The sequence below is a fragment of the Corvus kubaryi genome, unplaced genomic scaffold, assembly GCF_017639235.1.
Source record: "Corvus kubaryi isolate FWS band 111438036 unplaced genomic scaffold, C.kubaryi_AGA036_p1.0 37260, whole genome shotgun sequence".
Lineage (NCBI taxonomy): Eukaryota > Metazoa > Chordata > Aves > Passeriformes > Corvidae > Corvus > Corvus kubaryi.
In genome coordinates this window covers 2,813,882-2,829,428 of record NW_024581077.1, presented here as the reverse complement: position 1 = coordinate 2,829,428, position 15,547 = coordinate 2,813,882, and the positions used below count along the sequence as shown (strand labels likewise).

General features: G+C 43.1%; 1 protein-coding gene across 4 annotated transcripts in view; it reads left to right on the top strand.

Annotated features, from left to right (window-relative positions):
- RAB30 (RAB30, member RAS oncogene family) overlaps positions 1-11,906 on the top strand; it is a 48,730-nt gene extending 36,824 nt beyond the window's left edge. Inside the window, exons 4-6 of one of the 4 annotated variants that reach the window (XR_006015368.1) lie at positions 1,128-1,311; positions 3,454-4,833; positions 6,703-11,906. Coding sequence is in view for 1 of the 4 variants with exons in the window: in XM_042024047.1 (XP_041879981.1) it covers positions 1,128-1,311; positions 3,454-3,704 (435 nt within the window). In the remaining 3 variants the exon portion in view is untranslated. Of the gene's footprint in view, positions 1-1,127; positions 1,312-3,453 lie in introns of all 4 variants that reach the window. The other 3 variants (XR_006015369.1, XR_006015370.1, XM_042024047.1) reach the window with 3 other exon arrangements.
- Positions 11,907-15,547: the final 3,641 nt, after the last annotated feature.

The window sequence follows — 15,547 nt, the reverse complement described above, 5'->3', positions numbered from 1 at the left end:
ATAAGTTTTTCTCTGTACAGGCTGCTGAATATATGGAAAAAATCTTAAATACTTTACCTTTTTCGTCCCAAAGTACACAGGATTTTGGCTAGAAATCATCCTTCCACATATTTAATTCCAGGGAGAGGTGCTTTAAAAAAATAAAAGCTGAAGCAGAGAAATAATCTTTTATCTTGAAATTATGTTAATCATGGGTGTTTGTTTCTTGGACTTCCTTTTTGAAGAATTGAGGTTTTGGTGACCCACCAAAAACTATCAGATGATTAAAATATAAAACCAGTATAAGTCTAGTTTGTATTGGGAAATATATGTTGTCTTTGTGGATCCAGAGGGTTTGGCAAAAATTCATGAGTTCTTTGATGGTGGTGAGACACAGGAACAGGCTGTCCAGAGAAGCTGTGGATGCCCCATCCCTGGAAGTGTTCAAGGCCAGGCTGGATGAGGCTTTGAACAACCTGGTCTAGTGGAAGGTGTTCTGCCCATGGCTGGGGGGCTGGAACCCAAACCATTTTAGGATTCTTTGATGTAGTTAAGGACATGTCAGCCAATTCTACATGTTGGGAAGACAAACAGTGAGCAGCTGGATGAGATGGCTGAAGTTGTAGAGAGGAAATGTGTTACCAACCTTAGATAAGCCTTCAGCTGAGCTCCTTGTTCAGTCCTGTGCTTTCCACCCATCACTGCATTGTCTCTGGATAACTGTAACCAGATCTGTGGGCTAGAGGAGAGGCATTCCTATTCCTTCTTGGGAATGGAAGCTGCTGTTGTTGGACTTCAGGGGTGGGAGAAGTGACTTTCTCCCTCTAGCCCCTCCAGGCTGGCAGTTCTGCCCTCTGCAGAGGGAGATGCTAGAAGTTGCATGGAAGCTGACAGACCTGCAGCATCCAGGGCTGTCGGCCTCAGTGCCAGCTGACTTTGTGCCTTGCATTTCAATCCACAAGTGCAGGAACAGAAACAAATAATGCTGGGGGAAGGGAAGCTGAAGGGAGAAGAGCTAAGTGCTTTCCCAGGATTGGTTTTGCCCTGAAGGGGATTTTTTTAGGTCAAAATGGTGCTGCTATCAAATAAAAAAAATGTAATTAACTTTTTCTTTTGGCTTTTGCTGCCCTTCCTTGCCATGGCAAAAGCTGCAGATCTGGGACACAGCAGGCCAGGAGCGGTTCCGGTCCATCACGCAGAGTTACTATCGCAGCGCCAATGCGCTCATCCTGACCTATGACATCACCTGCGAGGAGTCCTTCCGCTGCCTGCCCGAGTGGCTGCGGGAAATCGAGCAGTATGCCAGCAACAAGGTCATCACCGTGCTCGTGGGTAAGCACCACGGCCCCTCACCACCAGGAGGTGTGCGAGGGGGCGAGCTGTGCGTGCCTGGCGTGGGGGGCAGGTGGAGATGTTAGCAGGAGGAAGACCTGGCATCTCTGTCCCCTGGTGGTGCAGGGTGCTTGGACTGGTGTGCTGGATCTTGTTGCCAACCGGTTGTAACTGCAGTGGGCACAGTGTGCGGCCTTGAACCCAGTGCTTGGAGCGTTCCTTCTGTAAATAACCCCAGGATGCTGATAGTGGTGTTCAGGATGCCATGGCCACTTCTTAAAATGTGGTCCTGTTCTGGGTCTAAGGCTACTGCCTGCAGAGGGGGATGGGACCACCAGTTGGTCCCATAAAGGACTGAAGTGTAGATGGTGCAGCTATCACTGAGCTAAGAATAGAGCAGTTCCCCTTGTGACTCCGGGATCAGATCTCTACAAATATGTGAGGATCTGCTCGAGCTGGTGATGTCTGCAGGTTGCTATAGCCCATAGGTATGGAACAACCAGTCTTGGCTTAAGTGGTAAGGATCTGTGAACCACATCAGGACGTGATGGTTGTGTGGATCATAGCATTCATAGGTGGGGCAGAGCTGGAAAACTGGATGTTCTTGCATGGGTTTTAGGGAAACTAAAAATAAATAACTGAATGTTATATTAATCTATAGAGCTTCAACTCAAGGCAAAACAGACCTCAGGCCATCTGTCTGCTACAAGCAAGGGGAAGGTTATTTTGCCTACCAGTGCTTTTCCATGCTCTGCTTTCAGCATCTGATAGTTGGGACTTGGCTTTTAAAGGTCCAAGAATATATAAAGAACAGTAGAAAAATAACTTGGGGAAAGCTAAGAAGTTTCCTGCTACAGTGTGACCTTTAATAGTTTGCTATTTAAATGAAAAAATCTAGGTCATTGTAAGAAGTGTCTAAAAGTGTATTTAAAAAAAAAATCTTTTGAGTTTTATATGCCCCAGTGCTACTTCAAGTGAGCTGTTGGTTTTATAGAGCTTCCATACAAGAAACTCATACTCCTTGAGTATGGCCTGGGTACAAATGATTAATACAAATTAGTACAAATAATTAATAAGTGACTAACAAATGTATATTAAAATTTTCAGTGAACATTAAGCTAATTGCTAGCATCTACAGCACAACATATAAATCATATTTTAGTCATAATGCACACTTCGAAGATGGTGACACCCATAAATCACTTCTGTTGAGTGATAGTCTGTTTAGAAGGGTAACTTCAGTGCATGCAGTGGGTCCAAGACACTGCTTTACTGGGAAAGAAAGACATCTTGGATCTCCTTGGATCCCTCTTGGATAAGGGGAAGGCAATGAGACAAGGCTTGCCAATGGAAACACCACCTTTTCCCACGAACTCTCACAAAATTGCTGGTAGGAGTGGGGCCGGGAGATGTTTCCTCCTGAGCCTGCTAAGTCCGGGGGCAGAGCTGCCTGTTATTGCAGGTCCTGGTCTGTTACCTTTGCTGTGAGATTAATTTATGGCAGAAACACCATGTTTGAAGTTAAGTGGCCAGCAATAGGGTATAATCATATCAGATGCTTGCTTGAAGCTTTAATCAACTCTCTGCTAAACAGATCTCTCTGAACCAAGGGGTTGGTTTCTCACCCCGCCTTGCTGTGCAAGTGCCCTCCAAGCCCATCCATCTTCCAGCCTGCACAGCCAAATCCTATACTGGAATATTGAAGTAGGGAAGCTTCCTTCCATGCCAGGCTTTTTTAAAAGGTTGTAACAACATGATGAATATCACATTTAGTGTCTCATATGCTATAATTGACATTTTAAGTGCTCCTCAGAGCAAGCACAGGAGAATTTTCAATAGATGCTAGAATGGAAATCCTTTAATGTTGGTTGATAGCAGCAAACAGATGCACTGGTACTAAATTAAAGCAAACTGACTTGGATGCTCACAGGGCATATTTCATTAAATGAGCTGATATTAAGTGGACTTGGGTGTTTCAGGGAATCCATTATTTAGAGGGGAAAGCAAGCACTGGGAGTTTCATATCCAAACCACTGTCCATACATATATTGAACCAAACTCTTATTTATCCTTTATAGACCTCAGTTTCTCTTGGTTTTGAAATCAAATTAACTCCTTTTCTAAAATATTTTATCAATGCAGGTAATAAGATTGATTTAGCTGATAAGAGGGAAGTCTCCCAGCAAAGAGCTGCAGAGTTTTCTGAAGCACAGGACATGTACTATCTGGAAACGTCAGCAAAAGAATCGGATAATGTGGAAAAACTCTTCCTGGACTTGGCCTGCCGGTTGATCAGCGAGGCACGACAGAACACCCTTGTGAACAATGTCTCATCCCCCTTACCAGGAGAGGGGAAAAGTATCAGCTACTTGACTTGCTGTAATTTTAATTAAAGAGCTGGCTTGTGATTGCCCCTTCTGCCATGGGCCAAGTGGATTTTTTTTTTTTTCCTATGCTGGGATTTATCTACTTGAAGGAATTCCTGCCAATCTGACCCATCTGGTTTACTCAGAGTCAGGTTACAGTCCTGGAAACATGGCAGGCTGATGGCTCCAGCTGCATGGCAATGTAGCAGAATACAACAGGGTTTAAATTTCATTTTTCTTGCAGTCTGTGGAGCAAGTCAGAAAAGGAAGAGTTACATGAAGCACAAGTGCTTCATGTAATGCAGAACAGGAGCTGTTTTGTTTCCTTCTGGGGGAGAGTAGACCAGCCTTTCTTGAAGATACTGAAGAGATCAAAATCTCTCTTGCAGAACAATGTGTTTTGATCCTTTTTAAAGTAAAACAAAGTAAGAAAAAACGCAGCAATGAACACTGACTTTGGACTACACTGACGATCTCCTGGGCTGTCAGCTCTTAGGACGTGTACATAACGTCTGCCCCTGCGTCCTCACGGAGGACTCTGGTGTTTGAAATAGTGTTATGTCTCTCATCTACCGGCACTTTCATGAACGTGGAAGAAACAAAAAAGTTACAGACAGCAACATTTTCAAGATTGAAGAAGACATGGATACAGCTCAGTTGCTCCCTTTGGTGCTAGCAGTTCAGCAAATATTCCATAGGCCAAATGTAGTCTTACCACATTACTGTCTTCTGAATGTGTAACTTAGACTGGTTAGGAAAAAACACTAATTAGCACTGTTCATAAAAATAAAAAAAATGTCATTACCTCTTTTTCTAGGCCTGAACATAGTGGGAAAGGACTGTGTGCTTCTTTGATATCCAACAAAGGATAAAAAGACTTTCCAGAAATAAAAATAAATAAATAAATAAATTAACCATTCCTCCTCTACTTAGTCATGTCCTGATGTAAAAAGTTAGCCTTGGGAAAGATTATTGGTGGACTTGGCAAAAGTGCACCAGACATGACCAAAGTCTTGTGTGTGCATGGATTGTGTATAAGGGTTCAAAGGAAGCACGGTGTGAACTGGCAATCTGCAATGTGTCCAGCTGAAAAACAAAGCTTGTAGATACAGCTCTTGTTGACAGGCAGGAGTACAAATCTGCAGAGGGTTTGACGGTAAGTGGGAATAGCACTGGGTTGCAAGTGGTGTCATTCCATGTCTGACCCATCCAGCTCTCACCGTGTGGAACTGCTCTCAAAGATGCTCTTGAAGGTCTCTTCTTGGCATCTAGTCTCTCTGCTAGGGTAGCTTATAGGTTCAGGGCTGTAGAGTCATTCTGTTTACCTGATGCTTGCACCCTTAATCCCAAACTCTGGTACACGTAACTGTTTAGGCAACTTCTTCCTGCAGAACCCCTGAAATGGAAGCACCCTGGAGTTTGTGATGTTACTCCACCTCTAGTGCCATACAACGCATTGGAAATTTACACGTTGGCATGGAAGCGAAATCAGAAGATAGTGAATGTGCACATAAACAATTATATTTAGGAGTTTGAGTTCAGTTTAGCTAATCTGGATAAATCTCTCCTGGCAATTACATGGCTATGATATGCTGCAATTTAGAGGTAATCAATTTAATATTATTTGGCTTTTACTGAAGATTATAACAGAGCTTTTATATTGACATAAAAAGCTGCCAGTAAGTACATCTTGAAAAAAAAAAAGAGCAACTGAAAAAAAGAGGCATTTTGAAATGCTTTTTTTGTTTCCTGGAAAGATTTCTTTGGGCTGTATCATATTGTGCCTTTGATATGTAACGGGGAGTTGACTGTGTCAGAGAGAGGGGGGATTGGTTTGTCATATGGCCATTTTTAATATTTTCTTGTTATTTTTAGGTCATTTTCATGACTAGTGGTAAAAGGAAGATGTAGAAGTTGTGGTATGAAGTTTGTCATTTAGGTAACATTTAGCAAAGAGCTGCTGTAAGTGTGAGAAGTTGGGGAACATGTCAGCTGCTGCTCTGCTCTGGTTCTTTTCAGTCTCTGCTCATGTTGTAATCTGGAGGATTTGGAAATGTGTGGGACTTGGTGGCTTCTGCTGTGCTGGACCATGTGATACAGCCTATGCTGAAGAGCAGTATCTTTCTTCTTGAGCATTCCCTAAATCACCAAATGCAGCTTAATTTGAGCTTGTGAGGAGCACCTAACTGCAAGACAGCTGATTCTGCACAGCTCTTAAGTAGTTCTCTAGAGCTGGGCTCAGGGTGTTCCATGGCAGGTAGCACTCAAGTTAAAAATCAATACCACGTGTATTTAATTTGTAGTAGCCCTTACTCCCCAAAGCTGGACATGTCAGCACATAATTGATAACAAATAGGGCAGGACTCTTTGATCAGCTTAACCAGGGAGGAAGGAGACTGCCAAATAAAAAACCCATGGGTTACTCAGCCTGGTTTCCAAAAAGATCAAAGCTGGGCAGGTATTCTTCATCCCTGCCAAGTGTACTATAAATGCATTTTAAAGTGCTCCTTGCATCACTTCTGGAAGTGGAACTCTGATGCATCAACATGACTGAACAAACTGAGCTGGTCAAATAGCAGAAACTGCTAACTTTATTTTCTTGGATATTTACTTTGAGATTTCTAGAAGCCTAAATCTTTTCCCAGTGCTTTCCTAATCTGTAGGTGACTGTTTTGGAGACTAGCTGCCTACTAGCAACCTCAAAGCACTGGTTCTTTTTATTGCTAGGGAATCTTTGTGTAAGGACTCCATCTCCAGACAGTGATGTGCTTTTGTGGCGGGGTGGAGTGCTGTGGTTGGGCTGATGTTCAAGTGAATTACCTGACTTCTCCAGTCAAATTTGAACTGATTTCTTTCAGTGTTTATTCTGTGGAGACTTAAAAAGTTGAAAGGAAACAATGGTGGTATGTGCAATTTTTACAAGGTCATAAACCAAAGCTGTAGTTTTGTACACCTCTGAATATCTCTGTAGTGCATACAGCCAAACTTTCCTTGTAGCACTGAGGGCTTATCTTCTCTTCTACAGTCTGATCTACTGCTGAAGGCTTCCCAGCTGGAAGAGGAACTTTATCAACTGCAGAGTCTTGAAAAATAAAAAGACATAAAATAAGTACAAATTCCAATTATGTGATAATCAGCTCTCCAACTAAACACTTTTCTAGATTTTTGAGAGAACTGTCAGTAAAAGCCTTGTGATGCTTGCTGGATAAAGTATCAAAAACCCATGCAGAATTGATATAATGGGGCCAAATTTGACTGGGAATGTTCTCTACTATCATGAGAGCCAAGCTTTTAGTGTGGTTGCTGGATTTGAATGTGTTTTGATGATGGTGATATATTCACAGCCATGGAGTAATCTTATTTCTGGCTGAATGTTAATTTTTGTTGTAGTCCTGTAATGAGGCCCTTTCTTGACATTTTTAGCACAATGATTATGTCCAAACAGAAGCCAATACTGGATGATCAGCAGATGTTTGCTTAATCTAGCAAGCCTGTTTGCAGAGATTAGTAAGAGCATCTCTGAAAACTGGATGGTCTAAACTCTGATTTCCAGTGGGAGTCACTGATTCAGTCAGGCTGATCTTGAGTAAACCACCAAACATTCAGTGCTTCAGATCATGGGTGTGAAGTACTCGCTGTGAAGTTTTGCATTGGGTGTTGACACCTAGTGTTTGCTGACACAAGCCATGACTCCTTTCTGTCCATACTTGTGTTCCCCCATGAAAGGGAAAAAAACTCAAATAAAAAAAACTCTTCAGGTCAAAGAAATAAGATGGAAAAAGTGAAATTAGGAGCTCTGTAATGAAAGAGTGTGCTGGGTGCCTCTTCCTACCTGGACCCCTGAAGTCTTGATTTGACCTCCAGGTAAGCTGCTTGAGCATGTAGTCGGATACGTGTTTGTGCTGAATGCTAAATGGCCCTGTGATCATTATTTAATGAAAACCACACATGACAAATTGTCAGGCAATACTTTGTTCTTTGCTGTGGAGCACGTGAAACAGCCCTTAAAATCTGTCAGCCTGCTGGTGTTGTTTGTGATTTTTTGGAAATGGCTGTATTGGTAACAGTTGGCTCCCGCTAGTCTAGGTTTAGCAGTTAATGGCTATCCAATTCCTTCAGCACCAGTAATAACAGCAGCAGACTGAGGCTGACACAGGAGACAGTGATTTGAAAAGAGGGAAAGTCAAAGTTAATGATGGCAGAAGCACGGTGGGGGCACGCACATGGGACAACAGGCTTTCCAGAGCTTTTGCTGACAAGGGATGCAATTAGTTAGAGTCAAATCCGCTGGGTTTTGCCTTGTTTGTTATCCCTAAGGACCACTGTTTGTTCAACTGCTTTTCCACTTGTCTTCTCTTTTCAGTATGAAGGACTGTCTGTAAATCAGGCTGAAATGTTGAGCTGGCATGATTCCTGCGGTCAGAGGCTGAATTCAGTTGGAAAATAGGTGAAGTTCTCCAGCTATTAAAGTAGGCTGAGCAAACATGCAGGATATGCTGCCCTTTGGGAACCTGTGGTGCCATCGGGGTCAGATATGGTTGGAGACACTGTCACAGAAACCCTCTCCTGGCTGTGGGGCAGAATGAATGCTACAGCCCTTTGTGCAAGGGAAAGATGACTCTGGAGTAGAAAATGCAAGTAAAGTGATGGTTCCACATGCTCAGGATTTTCTCCATACCATCCTCTTTTAAAATTGCATCTATGGATTCGATATTAATTGCTCTGGGCTTTCGTAAGGGTTTGCTTTGAAATTTAGTCAGAAATTCTGCATTCTTTTACTTTTAGAGTCAAAGCACTCAGTATCCTCATGTGTTTGGCTCCTACCAACAAAGTCCTTTTTGAATTAATTCAGTTAGAAAAAGGTGTTTCTAGAGGATACTTTGTGAATTCCCAGTGAGCAATTATGGAAACTCTTCATCCTTTTAAAAATGTCTCTGTACATAAGGGCTCACCTCTGGAGCCAAAGGAAATAACTAATCAATTCTAGTAGCGAAAACCCAGTTAAATCAAAACCTTTTCTTCCTCTTTTTATAAACTTTGTTATCTCAACAAGTTTGGGGTTTGACATCACCCTTTTTCCTTGCATCAGTTCTGTCTTCTTGTTGCTGTGGGTAAGAATTGTAGCTGCTGTTGGCAAGCAGCAAAGGATCATCATTTTGAAGGACAGTCTTGTCTTATGATGATGAATGGTGGGGAAACAATAGCTTGATTTCTTATAAGCAAGTAGTGCATCCTAAGCAGAGCAGCCTCAACTGGAACTGGTGATGTCTTTAAAATGCAATCATCCACTTGAGCAGTAGCTAAATGTACCATAAATGTTACTGATCTCACATCTGCCTCAGTTCAGGATTTAGCTTGGCTATGAAAGCAGACAGCAGGGTAGTCATCCTCACCATGATGCAGGGCTCCCAAAGCAGCACACTGCCTTGCTCTGACTTACCCCTCTGATCACCACTTCACTCACCTGACCCAAAGTCACCTTTGCTGTACTAAACCATATCCAGCTGGGATAGAGCACCAGCTGTCATCACTCACAGATGCCATCACAACCTTCCCCCTCATGTAAGCGAGCTGTAACTTAAACCAGAAGTAAAAACTATGCCATGTGAGTCACAGGTGTTTGTTTCTTTCCGAGTGGGAGCCACATATCCAGAAAAAACCCCTGTATCTCTAAAGCTTGCTCCTTCAAATACAGTCAATGGAATAACGGGGGGAAGATAACCCAGACAGAGCAGAAAATGAGATGGCAATGAGTGTAATTTTGACTGTAAACATTGTCAGTGAAAAATTAGACTGGTTTTAAGAGCACAGACAGGGTCAACAGCTCAGCTTATCTGTCTGGATGAACAGGAGCTGGGTTAACAATACTTGGACATTGTCTCTCTTTTCACATTAATAACTTGCAATTAGGACTTGGTGGATGTGACCACATTTTTTGAACCAGTTATCCTTTTCCAGTAAGCTCGATAATTTTAGCTCTGGTTAGTGCTACAATATTACTCAAAAACAGATGCCAGCTTTACATTTGCACTTTTGCTTTTTCCACTTCTGCTTATCTTGGGATAACATTCTCAAGGACCTGCACATTCGTGAGTACACTGTGGTGGTGTCCCTGGTGAGCATTTTCTGAATGCCTGGTCCTCAGGCAAAAAATGACATGGCCAAAACCTGTGTCAGTCATGGTTTTAGCTTTGCATGGTTCCCTGGGGCAGAGGGGATGTTGAAAGTATTCTAATGTTTTCATGGGCAGCAGTCAAGGGCTCGGGAGTGTCTGGTGTCATATGAATGCAAACCTTGGCACTTTTCAAAGCTTGATTCCTCTAATACCTCTCATCAATGAATCTGCTCTTCTCTAGTTACTGTTCATGCCTCAAGCACTGTGGAGGGATGATCTGATTGCATGAACCACTGGATCTGACTCCTGCTTTAGTTAGAAAGAAGAGCATCAGAGGCTCATCTTCTGTGCCACCTCAAGCTTCTTACTAACTCAGTAAGTCCTTTCCAGCCAGGACACCCTGTAAGGAATACTTCCCTTCTTACAGGACCAAAACAAGAGATTCAGACATTAAGGATTGATGGGAGTTCGGTGCAAATGAGTTGCTCTCCAGTGAGTAGGTGGGTGCTGCTCTCCATCCAGTGAGACTTGGGGCAGTGTGGAGGAGGAGCTGTCACTGGGGGATGCTGTGAATGTCTCCGAGGGCCGGGGTTGCGTCACTGGCACAGAGTTGTAGTAAATGTAGTGTCCTGCAGTGTCCCAGCAGCTGAGTCTTTACAGAAGGGCAAGCAGAGGAGAGGGAATGCCATTTTTAAATTTTAATAGAGGGGGAATAAAATACCTGGTCTATGGTGGAGAGAGCTGCTATGATTTCAGGCACTACCATTGCCTCAGCTCTTGCAGCCTGTTGGGAAGAAAGGGTTACTATTCATCCTCACACACAGCCAGCACTGAAGGGGGAAAAAACTAACTTCTGAAGCCAACATTTTAGTGGAGAAAAGGCCCTCTAATGAGAGTATGGAGCAAGCCCAGTGCTTGTTACTATGCTGATTTGGAGTGACAAGTATATCTCTGGATATTAGGGAAGTAGTTTAAAATATGCCATAGTTTTTAGCATAATAAGATGCACTGCAGATATGTCACATCCATTTTATTCTCCACAGCTGTTTACAAAAGGAAAAAAAACCCAAAACCCTGAGACTGGAGCAGCTGCAGTCACTCAGCTGTCAATATAGGACAAGGCTCTTTCTGCTCTTTTATTTCCACTTCACTCTGTTCTGCTGCACATATTTGGCTGTTCTGTGAATTTGCAGATCATGAGATTTTTTTTCAAACTGCCTTTGATCTATACAGAAAGACTCACCCAGTTCTCATTTGAATTCATTAATACTTTGAGTAGGCATTTTGATTTTATGTTTACTGGCTTGTTTCCCTTTGTAATGTTATCTAACTGACAAGTTTGTCGTGCTCTGCATTACCTTTAGACTTTTGAATCTAAAACATTTCCTCTTTCCTGAAAGCTATGATAATTTTTAGAGATGCTACAAAGGCATCTTCATTTCCTCAGGAGAAAACCTGAATTACCCTCAGCTTTGATTACTATCAAATCAACATTGAAGCACGTAATTTCTTTTACAGTGTGAACAAAGTATGTTTTATACCATCAACTATAGTTTGAATTGTAGTTTAAAAATCTGCTTAAGCACTAACAGCAGCATTTTGTTTGTGATTTCCATGCCAGGGAAGTCACAGCATTAAAGGAATTTCCTGTGTTGGAGTTTTTTCCCACAAAAGTCTGTTGTCTTTTCCCCAACAATTGTGAATTTAGCACAATGTACAGAATTTTAGCAAGAACTCTGATTCCTAGACATGTGGCCAGAAGGATGAGGAGAGGATGTGGTTTTTGTTGATCAAGCACAACCATTTCAGTGGAAAAAATGCACTACAGCTGGTCAGACCATTGATCTCGTTACTGGGGTAGTGCTGTCTTTGGGGACAGTATAGGTGTTAGAAAATCACCAAACTGTGAATCATTCACTGTCAGAAGCATTTGGCTTGTCTCTTCTTTAAGTTCTTGTGGTCAAGTTTGGTACAGTGGGCTTGAGAAAGGAATGTCTTTTGGATGACCAGGATGATGAATGTATGATGCTTCATGTTTATTTGTAATGTCCTTTTTATACTTAGAAATTGCTTACATGTGTATCTGTATGTAAATAAATGTTTAATCCTTTCCACTTGGTGTTTAAAGTGTTTGATTTTTTTTTCAATTTGGACTGCAAAGCACAGTTGCCTTAAATACAAGGCCTTCAACTGACATACTTGATATTAGACCAGCAAATGAATGGGTGCTAAGGATTTGCTGCTTGGGCTGAGAATACTGAGGCTCTCACAGCACTGAGACCTCACAAGAAGAGCAGATGTAGAGCTGCTGCCCATGGGAGCAATGTCCCTTTGTACTAGAAGAGAAAAAAAAATATTCAAAGCAGGAGAAATTACAGAGGTTTGAAATGCCAAAGAAATGCCAGCATCGGGCACTAGAGGGTGGCCTTTGACAGAGGCACCATCCACTCACTGACCTTGCAAACCTGTGGCAGGTTGAACTCTTGTCCTAGCAAGCTGCTGGGTTTGTGTAGGATAAATGTTGGATGATGGTTGGATGCTTCAGTTATCTTTTATTCTTTGACCCAGTCACTTTTTTTTTTTTTTAATGCTATTCCTTCTGTTCAGCCTTCAACTTGCTGTTTTCATTCTCATTGAACTCCACTGGAGTTCCCTAGTGACCCGCCTTCCTCAAGGCCTAGAATCCTTTTGGACAAGATCTCCCATTTTAGGCCTTTTGTCTTTTGGTAAATACATAAAGTTTGTGCTCTGACTCATTCTGGGGATCAGCTTTCCTCCCCTGTGCTCTGCTCCACATCAAAGATGACTCCTGCTAACACTTACACTGAGAAACGAGCTGTGAAGCTTGAAGACACCATGTGTCTTTTATTGCCTTTTCTACTGACCTTGAAGCTCCTTCCTTGGTAAATGTCTGACATGAGGGCTGGGCCATCTGCTCTTCCTTCCCCAGGAAGCTGGCAATTTGAGTCAGCGAGAGAACAGAGAGGTATTTGGATAGGGAAAAGTCCCTGTATGCTTCTAGGTAGGAACAAGGCAAAAGGAGAGGAAGGAAACATCCTTCAGATGCTCAGACCACTTGGGAAGTGAGGGCTGGAGTGTGTTGCTTTTGGGGGTGAAGGCTGGAGGAAATGGACCAAGCTGTTCCTGAGGAAAGGTAAGGGGCAAGTGTAGAGTAGCAGCTCTTCCTTGCAAGGAGCATGTATCCAGTGGGATGTGCACCTCTTGTTCAGCAGGTGTAGCAGCAAGGGTACAGCCTGTGCCAGGCTTTGCTGAGGGTGAAAGGAATGTGAGCACACAAAGGCTCCCTGCAAAAAGGGAACAAGCTACCCAGGGGAAGAAATGCAAGGCTGACTGACTACAGGAGCAAAAGCAAGAGAGCTTTTTCTGCCTCTCTTCCATCTTCTCATGGTCAAAATCTCCCTACTGAGCATGTGGGGAGCTCTGCCCAGAAGGTGTCATCCTGCTGACAGGGGCCTGTCACACAACAATACTTTTTGCTCTCTGTGTGCAGTCCTCTTGCACAAAGCACAGGAGATCTGAGTGTCCTGCTTTAATTTCAATGGTATGGCACAGACAGTCCTGCCTAATTTAAAATCTAGTCTTGATTTATGGATTTCTATGCATAGGGAATCAATCACAGACCCAGTATGCATTTTCAGGAGTTTTATTACCCTCAGAATTAAACATGCTGAGCTTTAGTCTTTTTGTACAAGCTTATAATTATAATCACATCAGCCTGCACCAAAGCTATCACTTACCGTAGTATGTGAATGTATTGTCTGCTGAATAAAATCACTCATGCTGGACCAAACATTTCATGTCAAGATGCTGTCAGGTATATGATGTAGAAGCTCTGGCAGTGTTTCATAGCTAGCTGCATCAAATCTCTGGTGTCTCACTTGGATCAGGTCTAACTCCTGGTGATAGAGTGGGTGTCTGTCCAGTTCATCACAAGGGAGTGCTTAAAGAGCCAATGATAACTGCAGTACCCTATTATGTGCTGCAGTAGAAAAAAACCTAGTTTCAAGTGTTATAATGTCTTAAAACCTTTTCTGTATTGCCTTCCTTATGCACAGTGCTTTAGGTGTGAGTAATGCTGTCTTTCCCTTCATTTCTTCTACATAAGCTATACATGCAGATTTATAATTTCCAGGCAGGCAACATTTCCTACTCCTTTTCCACTTGCCCCAAGGGTTCATCAAGTAGGATTTTATTTGCAAGATATAAAATCTTTTCAATAGGCACAGCACTTGGCAAATGCAGGCACAAGCCCAGGCCTTTTCACTTGGCCTCATGCTGGAGTCCTGCCCTATCCTGACTGAAGCAGCCCTGGTGTGGTTTTGGTGCACTGATTTGCTGGGCTAAAGCTCAGCTGGGCAACTCAGCAGCAGCTTGCAAAGCCCATACGGCTTCAGCTCTTACCTCCTGCCTCTTTGGCTGTGCCAGGAAGCCTCGCACAGGGAGCTCTGTGACCTTTACAGCAGAGCCCTGCCATGTTCTGCGACAGTGCTGTCATTGGCACCACACTTAGCAAGTGACTCCATCCACAGGTTACTTTGGTCACAGAACCACGGAATGGTTTGGGGTTGGAAGGGACTTTAAAGATCTTGTTCCAAACCCCTGCCGTGGGCAGGGACACCTTCCACCAGACCATGTTGCTCAGAGCCCCATCCAACCTGGCCTTGAACACTTCCAGGGATGGGGCATCCACAGCTTCTCTGGGCCAGTGCCTCACCACCCTCACAGTGAAGAATATTTTCTGCGTATCTAACCTAAATTTCCCCTCTCCCAGTTGAAAAACATCATCATCTTATCAATTAAATGTTGTTAAAAATTGTGATGTCTAATTCTGCTCTTTTTCTGTCTCTTTCTTTGCTCTAACAAGATGTTCCTTTTTCCTCTGTTTATGTCTAGGGTTCAGGGACTGCAGGGCTCTAGGCTTGGACCTGTCAGAAGAAATCTTGCACCTCTTTCCACTGCCATCTGCTGTTGCAGGATTCTTAGACACCAGGAAGAACTTTTGCAGTGTGCTCGAGTATCTTGCTGGGGACAGCAAGAAGAGATGGTTTGCTAGTTAAGGTCTTCCAGTGATCTTCAGAGCAGTGCTCCATGTCCTTTCAAAGTCAGGCAAGCCTTTGAACCTGTGCCAAGATTTCAATTGTAAATGAGGAGGGGGGGAAAAAAATAACCAAACCAACCAAGGCTGACTTGGAAAAGTTTCTTTGTAGAGGGACTTTACCTGTGCAGACCTGCTGCACAGCCATGTGTAACTTTTTCCTGGGTCAGCCTGCTGGAATACCTGCAGCCTCAGCACATCCACACCCTTGGCAGGAGAGTCCGTATCCCATTTATACCCTGCTCAGCCACAGGAGAAGCTTGTTTGATGCCAAGAACCCTTCTCTCCCACATCCATCAAAGGGAAATGCATTTGATTAGAAGGTGCAGAACTTAGGCTAGAGACTGAGAAACTCAAAAAGTTTACCTGTATGTTCTGTGATAGTAATCCATGCTAAAAATCATGGATAAGGAACAAGGTGGTGAGAGTAAATGCCTTCATTCCTGAGTTTCCTGAAATCTACGAACAGGTACATAATTATTTTGTAGAAGATATATGAAGACATGCAGATTACAGCTCAAATTCTAAAGGTGTTTTTTTCATCCACCCCAAACGTGGTTTCTGTTGGCTGCCTTAAGAAGGTCCTGCCTGCTGGTCTGTGTGGGTGCCCACTGAGGCACCTATTGTGGGACCAAGGGA